Below are 19364 nucleotides of genomic sequence, written 5' to 3' on the forward strand. Positions count from 1 at the left end.
AGTCCAAAACTGAAAACAGTACTCCAGATGTGGCCTCATCAGTGCTGAAAAGAGGGGAATAATCACTTCCCTTGACCTATTGGCAGCATACTTACCAATGCAGCCCAGTATGCTGTTACCTTCTTGGCAACAAGGGCACATTGCTGACTCATATTCAGCTTCTTGTCCACTGTAACCCCAAATCTTTTTTGGAGAGCTTCTACCCAGCCAGTTACTCACCAGCCTGTACTGGTACATAAGATTGTTCCATCCTAAGTGAAGGACTTTGTCCTTGTCCTTGTTGAACCTCATGAGATTTCTTTTGGCCCAGTCCTCCAATTTGTCTAGGTTACTCTGAATCCTAGTATTACCCACCAGCATATCTACTACTCCCCCAAGCTTGGTGTAATCTGCAAACTTGATGAGGGTTCACTTTAAGTCATTCTGTAGGTCACTGATGAAGACATTGAACAAAACCGACCTCTGGGGCACTCCACTTGATACCAGCTGCCAATCAGACATCGAGCCACTGATAACTACTCTCTGAGCCTGATGCTTCAGCTAGTTTTCTATCTACCTTACAGTTCACTCATCCAGCCCATACTTCCTTAGCTTGGCTTGGAGAATATTGTGGGAGACTATATCAAAAGCCTTGCTAAAATCAAGGCACACCACATGCACTGGTCTCCTTGAAACAATACAGACAGTCATCTCATCATATAAGGAAATCGGGTTGGCCAGGCATGACGTGCCCCTGGTGAATCCATACTGACTGTTCCTAATCTTCTTTTTCTCCTCCAAGTGCTTAGAAATGAATTCCTTGCGGATCTTCTCCATGATTTTTCCAGGGACTGAGGTGAAGCTGACTGGTCTGTAGTTCCTGGGATCCTCCTTTTTCCCTTTCTTAAATATGGGCACTGTGTTTGCCCTTTGCTAATCTTCTGGGACCTCTCCTGATCGCCAGGAGTTTTCAAAGATGATGGCTAATGGCTCTGCAAGCACATCAGCCAACTCCCTCAGCACTCTTTGGTGCATCTCATCCAGCCCCATGGACTTGTACAAATACAGCTTTTCTAAGTAGTCCCTAACCTGTTCTTTCACCACTGAGGGCTGCTCACCAAACTGTGCTGCCCAGTGCAGTAGTTCAGGAGCTGACCTTGCCTGTGAAGACTGAAGCAAAAAAGGCATTGAGCATGTCAGCCTTTTCTGCACCCTCTGCCAGAAGATTGCCTCCCCCATTCAGTACAGGACCCACACTTTCAATACAGCTTTTCTAAGTAGTCCCTAACCTGTTCTTTCACCACTGAGGGCTGCTCACCAAACTGTGCTGCCCAGTGCAGTAGTTCAGGAGCTGACCTTGCCTGTGAAGACTGAAGCAAAAAAGGCATTGAGCATGTCAGCCTTTTCTGCACCCTCTGCCAGAAGATTGCCTCCCCCATTCAGTACAGGACCCACACTTTCCCTCATCCTTATCTTGCTACTGACATACTTGTAGAAACCCTTCTTGTTACCTTTTACATCCCTTGGTAGCTGCAACTCCAATTGCACTTTGGCCTTCCTGGCTTCATTCCTGCATGCCCAAGCAATGCACTTATACTCCTCCCTATATATTTGGCCAAGTATCCACTTCTTATAAGCTTCTGTTTTGTGATTTAGTTTACTGAAAAGTTCCCTGCTAAGCCAAGATACTCTTATGCCATACTTGCTAGTCTTCCTGTGCATTGGGAAAATTTGATCCTTGACTCTTAGTAAGGCTTCATTGAAGTACAGCCAGCTCTCCTTGATGACTCTCCTCCTCAGTCTGGCTTCCCAGGGGATCCTGCCCATTAGTTCCCTGAGTCAAATCTGCTTTTATGATGTCCAGGGTCCTTACTCTGCTGCTCTCCATCCTTCCTTTCCTCAGGATCCTGAACTCAGTCATCTCGTGGTCACTGCTGTCCAAGATGCCATCTAATGTTTGGGGGAAAGATTACTTTCGGTGTAATTATTGACACTGCACTGTGGCACCCCTTTTTTTAAAATTTATTTTCTAAATAATTATTTAAACTCTAAGAGAGATTTTTCTAGGAAACCTGTACATTTAAAGGAAAGAAAATACAATTGAAAACAAGGAATAGGCCACTCTGATCCTCAGCATTCCTTAATGCAGACACATTAATGGATCAGGGTTAAGCAATCCATCTTGAAATTATGGAACACCCCCAAGGAATTATGGTAAGAGAAAACCACAGTCAGATGGCCTCCCACTAACATATCATAAATGTAAATTGGAGGAAATTAGAATTGTTTTGATTAAAGGAAGTTTAGGGAAGCTGCAGGATAAACCAGGTTTTAGCCTGAAATTTTACTATATATATTTAGTAAAAAGTGGTATGCTCTGAAGCAGCACATTCTTTCATATGAGAGATTATTATGAAGTAGGATTATTTTTCTCTTATATTTTGTAATATTATTTCATGGTTCTGGGAAAAATGTTACTGCTCAGGAAGAAATATATTCTAGTTAAACCCTCTAAAGGATTTGGTTTGCTAGATATGAGTCTGAGCCTGGAAATCTTACTTTTGTTAATAATATATTATCAGGCCTAGTGAAGTGTATGTAGTATAAAATTTAATATTCAGAGAATCAGTATCAACAATTAGGTCTGCAGGTAAGATCCTATGAAGACAGACTGAGGGACCTGAATCTCTTCAGCCTCTGCAAGAGAAGGCTGAGAGGTGATCTCATGGCTGTCTACAGATTCATCCTGGGGTGGGGGGGGGCAGGGAATAGGGGATGCTCTATTTACCAGGGTGCCCCTTGGGGTTACTAGAAACAATGGCCGTAAACTGAAGGAGAGTAGATTTAGATTGGACATCAGGAAGAAATTCTTTATGGTGAGTGTTACCAAAATATGGAATGGGCTTCCAAGGGAGGTGGTGCTTTCCCCTACCTTAGAGGTGTTCAAAAGGAGATTAGACAAGCACCTGGCTGGGGTTACTTGACCTCAGTGCTATTTCCTGCCCAGAGCAGGGGGTTGGACTTGATGATCTAATAGGTTCCTTCTGACCTAGAAATTATGAAATCTATGAATTCATTTTCCACATGATAATTACTTCTGCTTCTGACCAATACCATGACAAAACTTCAGGCTAAGTCCAGAAGTTCAGAAAGCCCCTGGTGGAAGCACTCTAACTTATCACACTTTACTCCAAGTGCTATAAGTTAGAGTGGGAGCCAGCTAAACAGATATTTGCTGTTTTGTGTGGGGGGCTCACAGCCTGTCCACACTAGCTGCTGGGGGTGCTCCTGCAAGCCTTCCAGGAGACCACCAGAGCCCTTTCCCCAGCCCTTCCCTCCCACCAGCTGCTGACTGTCATCAGCAGCTGGGGAGGGGGGCAACAGGGAAGGAATGGAGCCCCCCTGCCATGAGGCCCCCCCAGCTTGCTGGGTGGGGTTTTGGGGTGTAGGTTGGGTCCTCCGGGGGGGGGGGGGACTCCCACCTCCCCTCAGCCTCTTGATAGTTTCAACCATCAGCTGCAGCATGACACAGTGTGTCACAGCCAGGGCTGCTGCAGGGGAAGGGCCCTGGGGTCTCTGTCCCCTCTGCAGCTACAACCAAGTAGTGGCACATCACTACCTGGTTGGGGGTGCTATAGGGAGGGGAGACCCCAGAGCCCTTCCTCTTCAACAACTCCAGCTGGGGAGCAGTGTGCCACTGCCTGGCTGGGGAGGCTGTGGTGGCAGGGTGGAGACCCTGAAGTCTTTTCCCCCACAGCCACCTCCAACCTGGGGCAGGTGCAGGGACAGAAGTCCTGCTTCTGCTACCCCACCCTCTCGCTAAACTGCATGTGGGGCTTGGATCAGACGCTGTCACTGACTCGGGTCAGTGACAGCCGATGGGGCCGGGCCAGCCTGTTGCTTGGGCAGTGCACAGGAATTCCACCTGAGGCTAGAGCAGCCCTTCACAGTGCTGCCTGGGATGGCAGTGATCAAACTATAAGTTAACCCTCAATGGGAATGGGCACAGATGTTCAATAAAGCACTCTCACAGAAAGTGCTTTAGCTTAGTACACATCCATCTAGGGTTAACTTAGAACAGGATCCGTGAGTTTTAAAGCGCATTACGTGCCATGAATGTTTGTTCTGTTACAGATGTCAAGCGCATTCTGCATGCTCAAAGTGCATTAAGTGTAATGTCTGTACCCACCCTCAGTGATCTAAGTCAGATTATAATCAAACTGAAAGTAGTATAAATAATGAAGGCCAAATTCTAACATCCTGACTTGGCAATTAGTCTATAGTTAAACAGACTCCCATTTAGGCTTCATGTTTTGGTCCTGTATAGTCTGATTGTTTTTTAAACAAAAGTATGTGATCCCAAGTGTGGTGACCTTAAGCAAACCCTCTTTTTGCATAGTATTAAATATTTCATCGCTCTAAATTTTATAAACTACATTTGCAATAGACAGTTTTAGAAGTCAGTCAATAAATTACAAAGTTAGTGCTCTCTCCAAAGTGTGAGAAACCCTTCCATTATTCACCATGGTTGCACCTTTTTCCAGCTGAATTGTAGTTTGGGTTGCACAATCTGGGGGTCAGTCAGCAATAAAACCTACTTACATCTGCTATTTCTGCAGGATTCACATTTATTTTGTTTGAATACATATAAAACATGGTTGGGAAATTTATTAACCTCTTATATGTAGTCTTTTCTTTTATCTGCCCAAGAAACGTATCCCCAAACACAAAGGCAGGCATGGGATAGATTTAGAAGGACTAGGGGCATACCTAGATTTAATGTATGGAATACAAGAGGGGAGAAAATAATATGGAATGTCATTTGACTGCATAGATAAGCGTATGGCTAGGCTCCCAATGGCTTGGACTGTACAGCAGATCAGTACTGAGTTGGGCATACGGGTCTTCAGACAGAATATGACCTGTGATACTTTAGATGCCTGGTTTGCCACCTGAGCAAACACTGTACAAACTGTTACCTGTTAGGTTTAATATGGTGGTGCTCACAGTTTTGGTCCCATGGGCCAGATGAATGGTGCAGGACCACTCCACAAGTCAGATTGTGCACCACACCACCCCCATGAGCCGTGATTGGGCTTCAGGGGCCCTGCTGTGCCACTACCCACCAGGGACTGGACTTTAGGAGTCCCATGATGCATCAACCTGGTCCCTGTGAGCCAGGATAAGGCCCTACACTGCCCTGTGTTCCCAACCTAGCATGCAGGCCCAGGGTTTATGGGACTCCCCACAGGATCTGTGAGGAGCCCTGTGGGCCAGATGACACAGTACCAAGGTTGGACCTAGCCTTCAGCCTAGGGATTGAACACCGCTCTTATAATGTAAAGTCTGATACATTTGATTACTTAATATAGTTTGAAATGTTTTAAAATTAAGTTGTTTCTGATTTAATTCCTATGATGAAGCAGCAGGGATCTTTTAAGTTTAGGCTCTTACTTCAATCTTGACTTCTTCATCTGTGCTTGGCTGGGTCAGAAGTTTCAAACAGTGCATGATGTTGTGTTCAACTGTATCTGAGAACAGCATATTGGACAGATGCTGAAGATTGTAAGCTCTTTGGGACAGGCGCTGTCTTTTGCTATATATCCACACAGCACCTAGTTGAGCCTTGTTAGAGACTCCACGGTTTCATCACATCTGTTAAAAAGACTAAAAGGCACCAATCCAAAATGAAAACAATCTCTATAGAAATTGTCTCATGTAATTGTTTAAATGCAAGCCATTTTATTACCACAGCGTGGCCAAAAAGTATCAGAAATCAAAGAAATACTTTGCTATCTACCAAAAAAGGTATAAACAATTTTATTGATATGAGAAAAAGACATCACAGCTGAGAATGTGTAGATCAGACCAAGTTTTTATTGAACCACTTACAATACTCTGAAAAACAGGATATCAAATGCAGTTGCTGATGCAGCCTTTATTTCTGGCAGATTTTTTTTTTCTCTTTTTCTTTTAAAAATCAGTCAGAGGATATTGTGTGAACAAGAAATAGCGACTCATATTTCAGAGACTGAATTTTTTTCTTTTCAGTACTTCATTAAGGATGCTGTAGTTTGAGGGAATGACAGACATGCAGCTGTAGCTGGGCTGCAAGCTGGGTCCCCTGCAAAGGCTCTCCAACCTTTGTTATTGTCCTCCTAGTTCTTCTAGTTCTCCCTAATGGGTGTGATGGATCAGAATTGTATGATCACCCTACAGTGACACTAACAATGGAGATTGCTGGCTGTTTTATTCAAGTAAGCTGCATATCAATGAAAATGCAATCAGTTGCCTGTGATCCAAGAAGAGTCCTACATGTAATAACCTGCAGCAGCACATTTCTTATTTCTGCTTGTATGCTTGTATAGATGCAGATCATATTTCGGGGGGGGGGGGGATGGGAAGTTGGGGAGGTTGTTGGGGTCTTAGCTTGTTTTTTGTAAATGGTTCTACAGGTATCCTAATTAGTACAAAGAAACCCCCATTAGTCACAGATTATGTTTTCTTACTCAAGTTTTTTTGTTTGTTTTAGGCTGCCATGCTTAAAAGCAAATGATGAGCCACAATACATCTTGTTTTAAAAACATAATAAAAAGTATTAAGCATGTGATTTTTTTTTTCGCACAACAGGTAAAGCAAACTCCAGTGATGCTCCATTTCCATTCCAAGAATAGGACATTTTATAGTAACTACATGCCTCCTGTAATAACATAAGTACCAACATATAATGCAGTCTGGAAGAGACTAAGCTGTACAGTAACCTGGTTTCATTATAATTAGTTAAAATCAATTGCCATATATGTTAAATGGTTTCATAACTGGCTTGAAAAGAAAAACCATTTGGAAACCTTAATACATGGGTTTTAAACATTGTCACAGTTTCTGTTAAATAACGTATTCAGTTTACCTTTCTTTTCTGCTATTGCAAACAGTTTTTTATTTCATGTCTTTTCTGTGCTGTGTCAGATCAATGCCATTTTCATTAAATTTAAGATTCATTTTAAGATTGATTTTATTTCTTTTTCGAATTTATTTTACACACAGCAACCCAAGTTGTTATTTTTAAGTAAACACAAATTTAAGCAGCCCTTCCAGTGACTCCAACTTAGTCTTCTTAAAGCTCACAAAAAGGGTCACTTCTCCCAGAGTAGGTCATGAAAAAATGAAGTTAAAATGACCAAAGGCAGATTAATCTGCAGAGATATGTACCACATCTTGAATAAAGCCAGGGATAAATTCCTGAAGGCCGTCTCAAAATAACTAGTTCCATAAATACTTCCTCTTCAGTAAGAAGGCCTAGCTCTCAACCCAGTCCAGACATAACCTGGGGAAATTTTAAATGCCTCAGTGGGAAAGAGATTACTCTAATGGTACACAATTTTGGCCTTAGTTCAGCCAGTAAGAAATTCTTGATGTTTAGTGTGTGTTGCAAGGTCCACCATTTTACATTGCCCCATGAAGTGAAGCGGTTGGGGCCTAAAGAGAATGATATTTTATGGAGCAATGGAAGTTTGTTAGGAAAAGTTTTACCAGTTAGATGGAGTTTCGCTAGAGTTTTTTTGCTAGTTTTGTTTATACTATTGTAAGTCATGACAGTGGCAACATTAATATCATCAAATGTCTTTGTATTCATTGTTATTAAATAAAGTAAAAAAATAGTACATTCACATAAGAGCTTCCATAGTTAAGTTAATGAAAAACTCTTACTGTTTCTGTAGGTACCTCACTTTTGACTGTAGAAGCTTATGACGATAATTCAACAGGAGAAAGCATAAAATACAGGCTCTTCAATGATAATGAAAATGTTTTCTCCATAGACCCCAAGACAGGTACATTTCTTTAAATTTGCTTTTCAAGCATTTGCTTGGGGCTTTAGTTATTGGAACAACTGTTAAAAATATATATATTGTTTCTTTGCTGTGTTTATTTTATACAAATGTATTTTCATTGCTTAATATTAATTTAAATAAAAAACTATGGGCAACAAAATATAACAAGGTCCTCCAAGCACAAGAATGAGTTATTTTATTCTAAAAATACATAAAAATACAATTTTCTACAGTTAGTCTAAAGTAAAGGGTATGGTGGTATCCTGTTAAAATCATGAGTAACACCACTGATTTCAGTAGACTAGTATAAAACCTCTGTGAAAGGACAATAAGACTTAAGTGTATCCCTTTTTAAAACTCTTGTGCCCTGAGGGACTAGCAACTGCCAGCCTTTGGGAATCAAGATCCTGTTATTTCATAGAGAAGTAAAAACTTAATTAAAAAAGATGATATAATAGTTTAATATGAAGTAGGGCTGTCCACCTGCCTCAGACATTCTGTTAGACTCCCTGTTCTGTAAAAGACAGATATATATTGAGGGAATATTCCCAGTAAGTTTGACCAATTGGTCCTCTGTACATTGCACCCTATCCAAGTTAGGTCTCATAGGGGTAGCCCATTAAACATGAAATCTCTTTTGTTATGCTTAGGCGCATCTACATGTGTATTAATACACTGTTGGTGTTGCGAATTAAGTTTAGTACCTCTAATATAAGGTACTACACAAATGTGCAGTAGCCAGCGCTAATGTGTAGTAACAATGGTGCACAGTCTTTTTCTGCTGCTTAATGCACAGTAGATTAATTCTATTGCATATTAGCATATTAGCACAGTTTTTGCCATGACATGCTAATTCACAGTAGAATTAGTCTCATTTAGACATGCCGCTTCAGACCTCTTTTTCCTTTACTCCCAGATCTCAGTAGAAAGGAATCTCAGTATCCACCATCAGTGGACCAGATACCCATTTCAAACATACCAGAGGAAGAGATATTGGAAGAAACACCTATTTGAATCTTATCCTTCTTTCTGGATGAGGCATGTTTTCCAGAAATGTGCACATTTCTCACAGAATATTTCTCACAGAACAAGCACAAGGATAGTGAGGGCAGAGAGGGAGTGGTGGTTTTGAAAAACGTGCTCCTTTCTTGCAGCACATTTCTCACAGAACAGGCACTGCCTTTCTGACTTCATTATCCTTGTGCTCAATTTGTTACATTGTAAAAGGAGAACTAGGGAATAAAAAATCATAAACTGGCTTAACACTAAAAATCAAGGACTAAACATTGATATTGTTTTTATGGTCCATTGGGTGCATCTACATGAGATACTGACTGTGCAGCAGCTTAATTCTGCTGCACAGTAGCATGCAGGGCAAAAATCATGCTAATATGCTCCTGTGCGGTAATATTAGGCTACTGCACAGTTAGCATCACTAAAACACGGTGTGTTGGCACTACTGTCCCGTAGTGCCAGCTACTGCACATCGATTAAGTAATTGGTTATACAAGCATTAAACATAATGCGCATTAACTACAGAGCATTAATTACCTTTTAGACATTCCCATTATATTTTACCTAACGTCTGAATCCTTTCCACACATGAAAAGTGAGAATGACCCTTTTGATGGGCCTTGATCTCTTTCTTGTCTGCTACTTTTATGTCTATAACCCCTGGGAATTTCTCTCACACCTTCCCACTATTGCTCTTTACAATGCTGTGCTTGGCTCCTGCTAATCAGACTTGAGGAAAAGTGCCTTGCACTCAAAAGCTTGTTTAACTCAATCCCAACTTCACAGTTGGTCCAATGAAAGATAGTATCCTAAGAAATCTTTGAACAAATAGGAAAGCACCACATCAATTCTATTACAGGTTTCCCTCAATTTATATGGATTCTTTATGTACGAATTCATTCTTATGCGATGAGCATATTTAGACCCATAATTTGTTATATGCAAGGTAATTCACTCTTATGCAATCAGCATAGATGCCCCCCTACCCAAGCCAGTAAGTCTGTGGGCAGGGAGGGGAAAGGGCCGTGGCTCCACTCAGCCCAGCCCCAGCTGCAGCGACCTTGGGAGCAGCCGACACCAGCTACCTGCACCAGGGCATGGCACAGCCCAAGAGCAGAGGTAAATGGGGCAGGCGGAGCACGCTGCAGCCCAGCAGCTGCAGGCTGCTGGTCCCGGCCGTTCTCGGGGCCGCTGCAGCCAGGGCTGGGGTGAGTGCTGCTCTGTTCCCTCTGCTTTGCTGCCTTGTGCAGCCCTAGGAGCGGCACCCCGCCCTCTGCCCCTTCCCTAGTCCCTCCCTCACTGTCATGGGAACCTATCCTTATTTGTTACATTGTAAAGTGGGTTTGCTTTATGTGAATTTAATTTATGTGCTGTTCTCCAGGAATGCATGTATAGCATAAATCAAGGGAAACCTGTATATCAGGACAGGGTCTCTCTCTGACTACTCTTTCTGCAGCTATATCTCATTAAAGCTGTTTCATTTCCTGGGTTTGACAAACACCTTGGCAGATACCCTCAGCAGGAGCTTCTGCCAACACTTTGAATGGCCTTCAAAATATAAAGTTGTAACCAACATATTTTGCAAATGAGGATCATCCATGGTTATGGACCTACCTAAATTGGGGTGAAACAAAAGGTTTTTCACAGCCCACTTGTGGTGTGCAGAGCCACTTTTGGGGGTGTTTCATGGTAGCTCTGCCACTCACTGCTGATTGGCCAACTGGCCGCAGAGGCACCACCCCTCACCACTGATTGGTGATTAGTAGAGAGGATGGCCCTTCATGCAGCCCCAGCCCTCCCCACTTATTGGCGGAGGGGCCCTAGTAGAGAAGGAGGAACAAATGGGTGGCCACCATCTTGACTTCTCCCCTTCATGCCACTTTGCCAGCTGGTGCCTTCCCCACTGGGGAGCCAGCATTGTATCTTTTGTAAGGTTTTTTTTTTCCAGGTGATCCTGCAGGAGATTGTGGCAAACACCATTTTTGGAGTGATTACAGAAACCACTATTTTCCATGGTTTCCACAAAAGTTGCAAAAGCATGATTTAAATAGATCCTTATCCATGGTGAATCCCTTTGTCACCTTTGTAACAGCAAATGCCAGATGTATAGCCCCAGGACAAGACAAAGCCTAGATTCCATTACAGATACAGTCTTACTTCCATGGGCAGGGAAGTATCTATAAGCTTTCCCTTCGGTTCCTCTAACCTCCAGTGTACTAATGGAAGTGAAGAAAGAACACTCATTAGTGATACAGTACCAGTTCATCTGAGACAGCATCGGTCTTGACCCATAGGACCTCTGCATACCACTACCACCACCTTTAGCCTTCCCACTTCTTGACAGCCTGCTGTCACAAAATCAAAACCAACTCCTACATTTGGACCTCACCTTTCAGAAATAGCTGATCAGTGGTTAAGTTCTTTGCTCTGAAAAGAGACCTTGCTGTAAAGAAGTCTAGAATTTCCCTATCAATAACAGGAAAAAGTCTGTTAGGAATATGTATCTTGAAAAATGAAATCAGTTTTCCATAGGGGCTGCAGCCAGCCAGCTGCATTCACTTAAACAGGAATCCAGCTTATCTTTAGTATTTACTGCTGAAGAACTCTGGGCTCTTTGTTAACTCAATCCAAGTCTGTTTAGCTACAGTTTCAGTCATTCATCTTCTGGTACAAATCAAGTCAGTTATCTCACATCCTTAGATGGGAAGATTTTAAAAGGCCATGATAGGATGGAGTTTCAAGGTCCAGTTCTACCACAGGGTCTGAACATTGTCCTTTCTCAACTCATAGGACCATTATTGTAGAGGTTGTTTTCTTGTTCTCTTCACCTAACAAATGAAATAGCATCTTAGTGTTAACAACATTTCCTAGAAGAGTTTCAGAACTAAATATACTCAGGATATTCCTACTATGCATAATATTCCTCAGGAACAAGGTCTCTTTCAGCGTCCACCCAATATCCAGGCTTAAAATTCTGAATTTTAATTTTGACCAGAAAGCACATTTACTAGCTTCCTTCACTGATTTCCACTGCCACAAAGATCAGGAGAGGCTTCATTTATTAGATGTACATTAGATGTTCATTTTGTACAGCTAATGAATGACTTTCCTTTTATAATGAGAGAACAGAACAACACCTGCCCATGTTTTTAATTTCTTATCCCAAAAGAATGAAAAGACCCAATAAATATCTAACTGAATTATATCTTTTGTAAGGATACCAACACGGTAATTGGCAAATCTTCTTTGTACACGTATCTGCTTATTCTATCAGTATACTTCAGAAGCAGCTTTTTGGAAGTGTTCCCATTATGGACATGTATAAGACTGTCGTATGGTCTTCACTGCTTATCTTTACAAAACATTATGCTGTAGTTCAGAGCTTGTACTCTTCTGCCTTGACTTTGGCAAGGCAGTCCCTTCATTCATTGTTTAGGAAGATGCCAAAGTTCAGCCGCCTGCAATGGCAACTGCTGCATCATCCCCTACAGTGGGAATGTATATGTGTATGATCACTCCAAAGAGAAAATGTGGTTATTTACCTCTGTGGAAACTGTTATTTTTCAGTACACGTCTTGCACCTTACCTCCGTCCCTGTATCTTCAGGGTGGTTGTGGGACACATGCATGGCCATCTGCAATATTCCTTTTTAAATAAGATGAGGACAGTTAAGTTATTTTGCACTGTTGGCTGAGGGCACAGGAGCACATAGGCCTCATGCTCTGCCCCAGCAACATGGGTGGCCAAAGAGTTTGATTCGCATGCACTGAGTACACATACCCTTACAGTAGAAGGTATATGTGCACAACCTGTCTCAAAGAGCAACATTTACTATAGAAATAAGTAACATTGATTGTCATCTAGCCATTTTTGTTAGTTCTGTGGTACATATAGCAGGTTATTAACTGCATTTTACACTAGATTAAGGGAATGTGCATGCTTAGGAGAGTTCTTACCTGGTATTTTTCTTACAGGCCATGAAACATATACTGCAACAGTTATCAAGCAAGGATGGTTGAAAAATGTTCTAGGCAGTAATGAAAAATATCCCAAACCATTATTTTTTTAAATGTTCCCAAATACAACACGCATTCAATTTCTGAATACCAACTGACTATTAAAATGTATTTCCTTATAGCTATATGCAAAACATATATCTAGCGCTTAGTTAAATGTCAAACATGATTTTCAGTCATTTATTTTATTAACATTCATCTGTCTTATTTAATGTAAATTAAATGTACATTAGGGAACTTTTGTATAAGACATTATCAAAATATCCCTTTCTGATAAGATATATAGAACAAGTGGCAGACCTTCAGTAAATCAGGAGATTATAGCCACCACAAGTACAATAGTTTTCCATCTAGATGGCCTTCTGAAATAAAACAGGATGGAAACTACTTGGGGGTTCAGCACCACTAAGAATCAGGACCCACTCACTCCTTAAGCAAGTGTCTAAAGAGTCTAGCTTTAGAAACTCTTGTCTGAAAATCTTGGCAGTAATATCTTATACATAGGGGATTTGTATTGAACACCATCTGTAAAGCTTCCACCGTTAACAATATGGATTCTTTTTAAATGTTATGTTTATAAAAAAAGGCAACTGAGATGACAGAAGTCTTTGTCATACAGTTCTCACATACCAAGCTAGAGAGTATGCTATACCAAGATGTACACATAGCTCTTTTTCACACCATCAAAAGTAACATGCCTCAAGAAGAAAATGTTAGTGAAAAGTTCAGTATGCAGTTCTCAAGCTGGTTTCAGGTAACTAGTGCTAGTACAGTGAAACATCCATTTACATGAAGCTACACCGAGTTGACAATGTGATTTTTATACCCATTGCAGACACCCATCACTGATTATCTCACCACTAACTAATATTTCCACACAAATGAGGTCCCTTGTTGCATTGTATGGGCACTAGACACTCTCATTATCTCATGTTAAAGATGATATTACTGCTAGTCAGTTGTGCAGAAGGACTGTAAGCTATAACACTGACATTAGTTCACAGGTTATTTATTTACACCTTAATTATCAGCCATTTTGCTTCATCTACCAGTTTTTGTTGAACCAAAAGTAAAATTAAAGGAAGAGAACAGTGACAAAGAATCAGTGTGCAGACCTTAATTTCTCATTGTCCAGACACAATAAAATAATTAAAAATTGTAATTGGTACTTTTTTCCCTACCCAACAGTTATTTTATAATGCAGCTTTCATTACTAATTTCTGGTAGAAGAATGATTTGCTTAAGGCATGGCTACAGTGCCAAAAGCACTAACAAAAAGCATGCCCTACTCATTCACACTTGCTCATCATGAATCAAATCCCAGAAATGAGGCAGTATAGTCAATTTAGTATGTCCCTGAGCATGCCAAGCAGGAGTGAGTAGGCATAACATGTTTCTGGGTAGTATTCCTGGGTCCTCCACAGTGAGAGTGTCCTCATGTGAAGAATTATGAAACCAGCATGGATTTCCTTGTGGAGCATAGCTCAAACTGCTGTGTTACGAAGGCACGGTTGCAAAGATTTGCCTCATTCTGATACAAATGAAGCTCTTGATTTTATGAAGTTGCTTGTGTGGCTGTTAGCTGGAGAAAATTATTATGCCCTAGATTTGTGCTGTTACCAGCAGGAGGGAGAGAAGTCTATAGTGACAAAGTTAGGTGATCAGAGGAAGCAAACACTTACACTGTTTTTAGAATTCACAGATTTATTCAATGGTGGAGGCTGCATAATGAGAACTCTAAAAACTACATATATGTTGTGTTTTCTTCTTTCAGTTATAAATATATATTTTCATCTTGGTGCTTTTCCTTCAATAGTAAACAATTGTTTTTTCTTTATTTCACTTTTATCATCACCTTAAAATTTTATTTCACCTATGAATGTACATAACATAAATTCTTTAAATTGTTTTTGGAACTAAAACAGGTGAACTTAGACTGAAAGAGCCGAAGTTTCTTGATTATGAAATCAAAAGCAAAATACATCTTACAGTTTTGGCTGAAAATGGCTTGACTTCAGCACTTTGTGGCATAACAGTTTTGATACAAGATGTGAATGATAATGCCCCTAAATTTGAACAAAGCTATTACAAAACATCAGTGTGGGAAGGCCAAATCTACAGTACATACATCATGCAGGTAATGGGGAATATGTATTTACAAATCAGTTTCTCTAGTTAAAATTAGATTTAGCCAAACTGTGTCTATAGTCCAGTGATGTATATGTCAGACTTATACTATGCAAATGATTGCAGTTGGCTACCTTCTCCAATACTATGATCCTTGTTTGGCAACTTGAAAGACTTAATTAATTTTGCCTCTATGTGATCTTCAGCTTCAGTTAATTTTTATCAAGAAGGACCAATATCCTATGTCTGCTTACTAAGTTTGCAATTGGTCATTAGTTCAAATTTTTTGTTCAAATTTTTCTTTTCCCTCTCTGTGCCAGATGAAGAGCAGTTCTTCCACACCGCTTTAGGCAATTTGTACGAGTGGTTAACAACCATCATCGTTGGAAAGTTCTTTCTAGTATGCAACCTAAATCTCCCTTTTTTCATTTTAAGACTATTACATCTTGTCCTATCCCCAGTGGACACAGAAAACAATTAATCTTCATCCTCTTTGTATGAAGGGGATCCTTTTATATATAAAGATTATCTGATATGCCATGGTTTCTAGATCCCTCATCATTTTTGTTGCTTTCCACTAAACCAGGGGTGGGCAAAATGCGGCCCACCAGGCCATTCTTTCCGGCCCGCGGGGCCCCTAAAAAATTTAGAAAAGTAATATTTATCTGCCCCCAGCCACCTGTCACATGGCATTTGATGGCTTGCCAAAACTCAGTAAGCATCTGTCCTCCCAAAATAATTGCCCACCTCTGCACTAAACTCTTTCTAGTTTGTACACTTTTTTCTTGCAGTTCAGTGTCCAAATCTGGACACAGTATTTCAATTGAGATCTAACCAAAGACTAATAAAGTTACTTCTTATGACTTGTACATGACACTCCTGTTAATACACTATGTAATTAGCATTTTTTACATTGATGGATCATATTCAGATTAACTATAAACCCCAAGTCCTACTGTAAAGTACTGGACCCTATTTAGCCATCTCTGTTTTGTGTTTGTGCATTTTATTGTTCCTTATTTAGTGTAGTACTTTGCAGGTGCATCTATACATGCACAGTTACTACACAGTAACCTAAAATTACTGCATAGTACAGGTATGCATCTACACATGAACACCTATACTGCACAGTAACTATGGTGAATTATGCCAGCTTGGGTGTAAATTTGATATCTGCATGATGATGATCAAATTTACTCCTGATTAATTACAGCGCTGTGACACACATGTAGACACCTTACTGTGCAGTAATACTGTGTGGACTGACTTGGGACTAACTTTAGTCCCAATTCAGAGCACACACCGCATTAATGTGCTTTAATACCTGCATGTGTAGATGCTGGGCTATTTATGCTTACTACACAGCAAATTTAATATGATGTAAATGCGTGTATAGATGTGTCCTGACCTGATTGTCCTTATTGAATTTTATCTGCATTAGTTATTTTTCTAATTTATTGAGGGCCTTTTGAATCCTAATCTGGTCTTCTAAAATTGCAGTTATTTCACCCAGTTTAGAGTTATCTGCAGATTTATGAAGCGTATGCTCAACTGCATTCTCCAAGTCATCAATGAAGATATTGAACAGCATCAGACCCAGAACAGACCTCTGGTGAAGCCACTTAATACTTCTTCCTAATTTGATGCTGAGCTATTAATGACTTCACTTTGAGCACAATTAGAGAAAAAAGTTTAAACTTTATGCTCTTATCATATTTATGAGAATTCCTTAGAGGACATTCTCAAAGCCTTACTAAAAGTTAAGATGTATCACATCCACTGCTCTGATTTATCCACAAAGCCCATCATCTTGTCTTAGGTGGAATTGAGCTTCGTTAGGCATGACTTCCTGTTGAAAAATCCATGTTGGTTGTACCTTGTTATGTTGTTACCCTGCATGTGCTTCCAAATTTGTTACGCTCCACTGTGTTTCTGGGTATAAGTATTAAGCTGATTGGACTATAGCTCATTAGATCGTCCTTCTTTCCTTTTTTGAAGATGGTCACTATGTTTACCTTTTCCAGTTTCCTGGGACTTCACCTGATCTCCATTTCTCAAAGATAATAGCCAGTGTCTCTGATTACTTTGACAAATTAATTGAGTACTCTAGGATGACTACCATCAGGCCCTTCTGATTCCAAACCATCTATCTTATTCAAATAATCTCTCATTTGTTCTTTACCTACTCTGTGCTAGGTATGCACCCATCCCCTCCTTGTCATCAGAGAGTTTTTGTGAAGACTGAAGTAAAAAGGCATTAAATATTTCACCCTTATCTGTATCGTTCATTATTAGCATCTCCTGTTCCTTTAAGATATCTATTTTCCTCTGTCTTTCCTCTGATATCTAACATATTTAGAGAATCATTTCTTGTTACTTACCATATGAATCTATAATAATCAAATCCATGCTTTCTCTTTTTCCCATTACCTGTCCTTCCTGAACTTACTATGCCCATCCAGTTGTGTGAATTATCCCACCATGTCTATTTGGTTCCAATTAGGCTATACTTTTCTTCATATTTTTTGTGTTAGTATATAAATATTTAAAACAACTAGATGAGTACTAAATTTCATTCTGACATTCTTGTTCAGATTTCCCTATATATCCTCTTCTTTCTGGGCCATTCTAAGGCTTTATTCAGGTCATCCTGCTCTTTACTTGCCTGTGGGCTTTTTATAGGTAGATTCTTGCTACCAGTAGTGTAATACCTCCAATATGAGGGCACTTTTACACATGCTCCAGAGTTGGAGGGAGGGGCAGCATTTTAATTAGAGCAGCTTTGAGAGCCTAATTAAAGTGCCACTGCATCTCCTGTATCAGTGTCCCTGAGTTTAAAAATGTCAGCGAGGGTACTGGAACTAAGCTCGTTTGAGCTTTAGTTCACGTGCCCTCACCACCATTTTTAAAAGCAGGGATGCTGATACATGAGATGCTGGAGGCTGCTAGAGTGTGGTAATTGCCACGTTCCAGGAGACTCAACTGAGTCTTCTCCGACACACTGGAATTCAGCACTTCGGAGCAGTCTGTGCACTCTTATGTATAGGCGCCGTGAGGTACTAAATAAATATGTATTAGGCTGGTTTAATGCCCAGTAGTGAAAGTGCACACTTTTTTAGTGATGCTTAATGTTCAGTAGCTTATTTTATTGCTTATTAGCATATTTGCATGAGTTTTTACGCAGTGTTTTAATGCACAGTAAAATAAGGTACTGCACATTAAAGCACACATGTAGACATGTTCACTGTATGTGTATGTGTATACATACACACGGTATCTATACATACAGTAAGGGGCCACATCTTTAAAATGAATTCATTCAGCTAACCAGAGTAAAATCCATTCAGTTAACCAAAATGGATGTAAAATGGAAGTCAAATCCAAGCATTCAGTCTAAAACGGGGTGGGCAAAATGTGGCCCATGGGCCAGATGCGACCCGCCAGGCCATTCTATCTGGCCCATGGGGCCCCTAAAAAATTTAGAAAATTATTATTTATCTGCCCCTGGCTGCCTGTCATGCGGCCCTCAATGGCTTGCCAAAACTCAGTAAGTGGCCCTCCACTCAAAATAATTGCCCACTCCTGGCCTAAAACCTACTGTGAAAGAACAACCAATTTATGTTAATGTAAGTGTACAAACAGTTCTTACTCTGAATGGGTCCAGTCTCCAAAAATATTTCCACCTGCTTATATCAGAGCTAAAGAGGGGCATGGTTTGGGCTAGAAAGGAATATGTTTTTCTCAGTGAATGCCTTTCCATTGCAAGTCAGACCATAATGAAGGTTATGTTAGGTATCTCTGAGGATAAGTAAATAGACAGGAACAACTGTCCTGAGGGGAAAGCCATTAAGCAAATGAATGGACATAGTATTTAAAGGAATACATGTCTGCCACTGGGAAAAAAATCATTAGACGATCAGTCCAGTGCAACACATGGGCATTTTTTGAGAGGATAAAACTTCCTATATTCCCCTAAATGAGAGAAGCATACTTCTGGTCTAATCTGGATTATATACATTATATCTCAAATTCAACAATAAGAAGTACAAGTGGGGATAACATAAGGAACACTAAAATAATTATTATACAAGAATATATTAGTTCAGTCACCTAATGCTTTACCTCTTGGAATTTTGAAATCTTCATCAGAACGCTCCAACCCAAGATAATGGAATCTTGATATTTTGCAAAAACATTTCTGTTCACAGGTTGACTGTGAATAGGTTGACTATTGTAACCTTGACTGTGAATAGGTTGACTATTGCAACCTAACAAGTTGACTGTGAATAAGTTGTAACTTCCATGGCAATCACATACAAAATTTTGGTTGTATACTATTTGACACTTCCTTTTAGTTTGTGTATCCAAAATGAAACTAACCGGGGGGAGTGGGTATTTC

At 40.3% G+C, this 19364-nt stretch overlaps 1 protein-coding gene across 1 annotated transcript in view; it reads left to right on the forward strand.

Moving 5' to 3' along the window:
- The window catches only part of DCHS2 (dachsous cadherin-related 2), a 122773-nt gene that overhangs the window by 84033 nt on the left and 19376 nt on the right, over positions 1-19364 (forward strand). The window contains exons 14-15 of the mRNA XM_006038362.1: positions 7698-7808; positions 14764-14975. Of these exons, the coding sequence (XP_006038424.1) occupies positions 7698-7808; positions 14764-14975 (323 nt within the window). The remainder of the gene's footprint in view (positions 1-7697; positions 7809-14763; positions 14976-19364) is intronic.

The sequence above is a fragment of the Alligator sinensis genome, unplaced genomic scaffold (assembly GCF_000455745.1).
Source record: "Alligator sinensis unplaced genomic scaffold, ASM45574v1 scaffold1146_2, whole genome shotgun sequence".
NCBI lineage: Eukaryota > Metazoa > Chordata > Crocodylia > Alligatoridae > Alligator > Alligator sinensis.